Below are 7,163 nucleotides of genomic sequence, written 5' to 3' on the forward strand. Positions count from 1 at the left end.
AAGCTCAAAACTGATGCAATTGCAATATTGAATGGAGTACTGTTAAATGCCTTCAGATGATGATTTGACTCAGAAGTTTTGTTATGTGACTCAATAGTTCCTGAGTACAAAGGGCAGATTTAGTGGAAAGCTTGATTGATGCATCTGATTGCAGGTGTATGTACTCTAGAGATTGTTAATCTGGAAGACACATGACCTTCGCTTTTTTGTCACAGTGGTATGTTTGAACATGACTGGATTCTAAGGCTTCTGTAGCATGGATATAACGTGCTTACAAAGAGGAAATTACATCATCCTTGAATTCTTCCATATTGTCAGAAAATACGATGACTACAGGCAAGCCTATACGAAGAAATGTCAAAACTCTGAATCTTAGCAGCCAAGGTGGTATCTCCTCAGTATTGTCCTCAGCCACTGAGGATACAGGTGAATCTTCATGAATTGTGTACAACATCTTGAAGAATAATTTTCTTTTTTTGTTTTTTGTTTTTTGTTTTTAAAGAATCTATATGAGGAGCTGGGCATTGTACATAAAAATGTTCCCAAGACCTAATGAAGAAAAGAGGTTAAGGACTTTAAAAAAAAAATGACAAGGAATGATCCCCCTCATTTAATATTGAATTGACTACATCACAACAACAAAGTTGGGAGTTTGCAAGTTCAAGATAGACTATGTTCTCAATTTATCTTCATTTATTCTTAATCTACTGTAAGGTAGCATTTGAAGAATAGTCCACATGTTTCGTTTGGCCTCTGCAGCGTTAAAATAAAAAAAAAAAAACAACTTTAAAATTTGAATGCCTTTAGATCAGCATGTACACCACTAATTTGCCGTTACTCCCTACTTATACCTGTCTGCCCTTTGCCTCTACTTATTTTACCTTCCGGGCCCAGCAGGCATTGAATTTGTGATGCTGGTGCAAACATTCTACTTGCTATGCCCAAACATGCATTTACTTTCAGGTTATTTGCAGTACCACCCAATTGCTAATTTTTTTCTTCTCTATGTTTTGAGTAAGACACACTAGGCTAGGAAGTGTCTTGGGTTGAGCTTATTTAAAATTGTGTGGGAGCACCACAGTGAATAGTCACCCTGGTGAGTGCTGTTACTGGTAAGGGCCTTCTTTCTCCCGGGATGATGTTTTTGGACAGGGACATAACTTTGACTAGAATAATCACTGTGGCCTGCTCCTCCTCCATATGATAAAAATCTTTAAATACACATTCCTAATTTGGGGAGCTAGCATTGGCACCATGAAAGAATTAACTATAGTTATATTTAATAGTGACTAATAATAAATAATATGCTATTTGAGACATTAAAAATTTACTTTTCAGACTCTTCTAAAGAATGTTTGTTTCCAAAGGTTTATTACCGTACACAAACTTTATAAAATAGACATGTTTCTGAAAGTAGCCTTTAAAAGAAATTTTTTGTAACTGCTTTTAAAAATTCCTTTTATATTGAGAATGTATCGATATGAAAAAAATTACTTTCAGATTAAGTCATAGTTATAGCAATTCAAACATTAACAAAGCTTTATAAATTATCTTTATATAGACACATAGTGCTCACCTGGTAAGCTGTTAGATCTTTCACATCAGAAATGTCATGTCTTTGAGATTAAAACTGCACTGGAGAATGACGTCCCATATGTGTTGCCTAGCCCATAAAACTGAATTTTTACCGTTTATTCATTTAGAAACTCTAAAATTGTGACTGAGTGAAGGGATTTGCCTTCTGTGCTCTCTTTTAGTTGCTGTTAGTTCTTACTGTGTTAATTCTGTAACTTACTCAGAAGTACGGAATTTTATATAGGTAGTTAACCATTGCCCCTAAAAGGTCTGTACTTGTGATTATTTCTTTTTCTTTTTAGTGATGTACACATACTTGCGCAGTATCATTTTTTTTGTTTTTTTTTTTTGTTTTTGTTTTTGTTGTATAGCAGGAGAAATAAAAATCACGCCCAGACATTAACCCAACAACACATTTCACAAGCTCCAGTTTCATTCATTCATTTCCTTAGGATGCAAATTGTACTGTTAAAGGTTTTTTTTTTTTGTATAAATATCTAAATTGGTATTTGTTTTAAAGCTATATTGTGTGGACATTAATTAAATTGCTTTAGAGATTATAGAAATGGGATTTAGTGGGCTAATACTATTACTGGTTTTGTGCTAATCAGTATGTTGTTTATGTCTATTTAATACTCACTGATTATAAACAGGGGACAGAAAATATTTTCATTTTAATGTTCAACTGTTCATTTTTCTTAATTGTATCAAAGATTATTTTCTAATTTTCACTGCAACTTTTGTTCCCTGTGCTTAAGTTTGTGTGGGAGCTATTAAAATAGTGATTAAGTGCTGAACTGGGAATTAGGAACTCCCAGTTTCATTGCTATCCCTCACTAACTTACTCTGTGATTCCAGAATTGGCATGTATACTTCACTTTCCTTGTCTGGAGTATTTGCTTGTAGAACACTTTGATCTCAGATGAGAAGTTCTGTGCACTTTTTCTTTTAGTCATGGTGGTGAGCTCTGATTGTGTCTGTGTTTTTTCTAGTTTGAGATTACGGGAAATGATGAGACGTTCTTTGAGAGCAGCTGGTTTGGGTCGACATGAAGCTGGGGCTTCATCCAGTGACCACCAAGATCCAGTCTCGCCTCCCATCGCACCTCCTAGCTGGGTTCCTGACCCTCCTGCAATGGATCCTGGTAAGATCTCTTGTTTAAAAAAAGAAATAATACATTTTGAAAGGCTATTTAGAAATGTAGGCTATTTAGAAATTTGAAACATTTAAAAATATCTCACCTCAAAGATGTAACCAGTGAGTATCACAACTAAATTAGTCATAATTTATGCCATCTTTGCATAAGGAGTGTGTGATTTTAAAATTAAAATTCTAGAAACTCTTGTTAGGTATCCCTCTTTTCTGAAGTAAATTTTGCAGTACTAATAAGAAGCTAGCTGTCAAGAAAAGGCAATAATTGCTTAGCAGATTCCTTCACTTAATAGTTTGGAAAAGAGATTGCACTTAAATCTCTGTCTGATTTGAGCTTTGGCTTGCAGAAAAAAAACCTAAGGCCAGTTAAAAGAATGGTTAGGGATATGTTGCCTATAATGATGTACATCCTGCTGTTCTGTTTACTGAAAGATGGTGACATTGATTTTATCCTGGCCCCTGCTGTGGGATCTCTTACCACAGCAGCGACTGGCACCAGTCAAGGACCCAGCACCTCTACCATTCCAGGTGAGAATCTCTACTATTTTATCTGCTTAGGCATTTGGAAGATAAAGGAATATACACTTTGAACATAGGTTTCCACAGATTACTCTTTTATCTCAAGGAGATTTTATTGGCCTGAAAAAGTTCCTAATGATCTGAATTGTCTTTAATGTATCAGTAAAATGATATGTATGTTCAAAGACTTCATTAAGAACTGCAAAATTTGTGAATGTGTTTTAATGCTGTATAATGAAGTTATTTATTGCTAATACTAGAACTTTTTTCTTATATTTTATTTATACCTGGTATATTACTCCAGAATATTCTTTCACTCTTCTTGTTTGCTCTGTTTTTGTTATCACATCGTCTGCTTAACTACAGGTCCTTCGACAGAGCCATCTGTGGTAGAATCCAAAGATCGAAAGGCCAATGCTCATTTTATATTAAAATTGCTATGTGACAGTGTTGTTCTGCAGCCTTACCTACGAGAACTCCTCTCTGCCAAGTAAGAAGTTGAATATACTTTTGACATGAAAATTCAGCTTATTTTCTTTTACTCTTCCAGTTCTTGCAGTATATGGAGAGTCCTTCTCCAAGTTTATAGAGCATATCTTAGAAGAATACAAGTTGCTTTTTTATATCACCTTGATCAGGAGGTGTATTTGTGTGTTGAAAAGATCATATTGTAGTTACTATCAAGTGTGAGTTGAAAGTTTACATCACTATCACCTGAGAAATTACTACACAAAAATTGTGCCGCAATAGTTCTGGTGATGGAGTCTGGAATTTGTGTTCTGATTCTGAATGCTTCTTTGGAATTTTACTGGCTTGCAGAATCATCACAAGATTATAAATCACCCATTAATAGATTCTGTTTCTCCTTTGTTTAGAGGTTCATCGTATAATTTTATAAAGTTAGCTAATAGTTGGTGCCAGAATCCACCTGCACTAACTCCTAATTCTTGAAATAACTGATTGGAGCATAGGTGCTATCACCCCACCTCCGTTACATTTGAAGGAACCAGCATGAAAGTCAGTTAACTTGTGCAAGCTTACAAAAGTAGTGAGTGACACAGCTGAAATTCCCACGCTGGTCTGTTTCTCTGATTCTAGAACTGAGACTCCTTCCTAATCAGAATCCTTTATTATCTCCTCACTACATACAAGAAGGTGGGTTTTTTTTTGGAGGGCAAAAAACTCACTTTGAAGGAGTTTATTTTTGAGGACAAAAGGGAATTTTCATATTTAAGCCTTTATGACCTTTGGACGAAAGTGATCAGAATTTTGAATTTAAGATTAAAGAAGAAAATTACTTCATTTACTGCCCCACTAGTAAGTCATTGGATTGTAAATAATTTATTATTAACTTGAGGCACAGATAAAATAATTTAAATACAAATACAGGTAGTGTATCTTTCTATTTTTATTTCCTCATTTGTCATTTTAATTTGCATTATGGGTTGTTTTTTTTTAAGATTTATTTATTTATGCATACAGAACTGGGGTACAAGCCAGAGGTACAGGGGTGGTGAGAGGATTCACCAGAGACAGAGTGGGGAGTAAAACAGGTAGATTGATGAAGTACACTGTTGAGGGGAGCAGTGGGCGGGTCAGGAGAGGTCTGCTGTGCCATGTGGTCTGGGGCTGGGGATCAAACTTGCATTGAAGCTATAGTGGCTAGCTTGCAGTGCTGCATCCTTTCCCATTGTACCACCAAGGAGTAAGCATGTTGTATTTGTATAATTTCTTCAGAACCATTGTCTAAATGATTTTTTAAGGTATTGTCTAAACATTTACTATATTTTATTATTCCCTTGCTCTCATTTTTAATTCATCATGCATTTCTGTTTTACTAGTCCTTTAATTTAGTATCCTCGTGGTTGGTTGGTTTTTTTTTTTTTTCTCCCTTACCTGAAAAAGTATATAAAATACTTTGGAAATAATGCCATATTATTACTCAGCTGGTGCTATTGATGTTAGCTTTGAAATAAATTAGAGAGACAAAGTTGTTTTACTTGATTTAGATGGGTGAGCATAGAGATTCTCAAATTGGTCTTTTTACTATAAGTAGAGGAGAATTTCCTAGAGTTGACTAACAAAATTTCCTAAGTGGTATGATGGAGTCACAAAAAGGTTTTTCTTCATCTTTTTAATCTCAATTTGAGCCTAATGATGCTGGATTTTTGTGTGCAGAAGATGTGTTCAGGGTATGAAAGGTCTAGAAAAGAATACTCATTTTCAACTTAAGGATTCATTCCTTAGTCTCTCTCCAGTGTTAGCTTTTATAATTTAAGCTAAAAAAGTAAATTTCGATAAAAATCACCCTAGTTGGGGCCCTCCCTGATGGCACAGCGGGTTAAAGCACTGCACTAAGAAACGAAAGCCACTTCCGCATGAGTTCGATTCCCGCCTGCCCCGGAAGTGACCACATGGCGAGGCAGACCTCTCCTGACCCGCCCGCTGCTCCCCTCAGCAGTGTACTTTGTCGATCTGCCTGTTCTGCTTCCCGCTCTGTCTCTGGTGAATCCTCTCACCCGCCGCATCTCTGGCCTATACCCCAGTTCTGTACGAATAAATGAATAAATCTTAAAAAAAAAAAATCACCCTAGTTGTTAAAAATAACAGGATTCTGTTATTTCCAACAAGCTCTTAATTCCCCGAGACAGGTAATATGAAGCTTTTTTTGGTAGTAGCTTGAAACTAAAAGTGTGAGCATGTTTGTAAAAAATTGAAGAACTTTGTGTTGTAGAATCATTCATTATGCCTTCTACTAGCCTATAATCAAGTTGAAATGTTTTACGTTTGTCACACATATAGTAATTTGATGTAGGAGAGAGATACATAAGTATATTGGAATAAACAGATGGGAGAAATGCTTTTATTCTGGAACAGGCACTTTTATGAAAATGAAGTTTTAGTAGAGCCATTAGGAAAATGTGAGAAGTGACCAGGTAAAAAGAATGAGCAGCAACATAGAAATGGGGGAAGCAGGTATTTTAAGAAATACGGACTCATCCCCAAAGTGAAAGATCAGAAGAGAATAATAGCTAGTGAATTTGAAAAATTAGTTTAAATCGATCACTTTGGCTTTTGAATAATGACTTTGGGTATACTGAAGTGGGGTTATAAGAATAATACTGGGATAGTGGTATAAAAAGGATTAAAAAAAAGGCAAGAATAGAGAAGAGAAGCAGTTTTATGTCTACCTGTAACATTTAATATGTGTGTTGTTATAAACTAATGAGTTAAAATATGATACACAAGAGAGAGAGTGTGTTTTGAGAAGGCTTTGTGAAGAATCAGTTGTCTCAGTTATTAATGAAAATGATCCTTTGGCTCACACATAAGACAGGTAGAGAGCTGCTTTGAGAAGAAAGATAATTTTATGACATTGTTAGACATGTTAGAGATGAGGTATCACTGAGATAATCCATAAGTAGATTAATCAAGTAAGCAAGAGTTGAGACCATTGTTTAAAGAAGTGGTAGTTGTATGATGGATGGGAGAGGGAGGCAAACCAAGGACCAAATAATCCAGGAGGGAATAGAAATTTAGTGAACAGAATTAAAGGTACCTTTTGTAGGGACAAAAGGTGCTAATAATATTTATTCAGCACTTTTTATTTGCTGGATATTATGCTAAAAGCTTTTAAAACAATTCATTTAATCGTTTATCATAGTTGTAAGAGGTAGAGCTTATTACTAACCCCATGTCTAGAAAGTACTTAACACCAGAGGCCTTGCTGGTCTAGTCTTCAGTATCACTAAGGCTAAGAAAGAGAAATGTGGTTTAGAGAGACGAGGATTTCTGGTTTCTTTAGGGAAACCAGAAAATACCACCAATTTTTTTTTCTTTTATTGGTGTGACATAAAATTTACTTTTTATCATGAATGCATATTTCTTTTGTAGTCAGAAAATAATAATAATAATGT

The 7,163-nt window shown here is 35.2% G+C and overlaps 1 protein-coding gene across 1 annotated transcript in view; it reads left to right on the top strand.

Moving 5' to 3' along the window:
• UBR5 (ubiquitin protein ligase E3 component n-recognin 5) overlaps positions 1 to 7,163 on the top strand; it is a 122,308-nt gene that overhangs the window by 74,010 nt on the left and 41,135 nt on the right. Inside the window, exons 23-25 of the mRNA XM_012722908.1 lie at positions 2,568 to 2,719; positions 3,160 to 3,255; positions 3,613 to 3,736. Coding sequence (XP_012578362.1) covers positions 2,568 to 2,719; positions 3,160 to 3,255; positions 3,613 to 3,736 — 372 coding nt within the window. The remainder of the gene's footprint in view (positions 1 to 2,567; positions 2,720 to 3,159; positions 3,256 to 3,612; positions 3,737 to 7,163) is intronic.

Source organism: Condylura cristata, unplaced genomic scaffold (genome assembly GCF_000260355.1).
Source record: "Condylura cristata isolate star-nosed mole 26May11 unplaced genomic scaffold, ConCri1.0 scaffold00009, whole genome shotgun sequence".
Taxonomy (NCBI): Eukaryota; Metazoa; Chordata; class Mammalia; order Eulipotyphla; family Talpidae; genus Condylura; species Condylura cristata.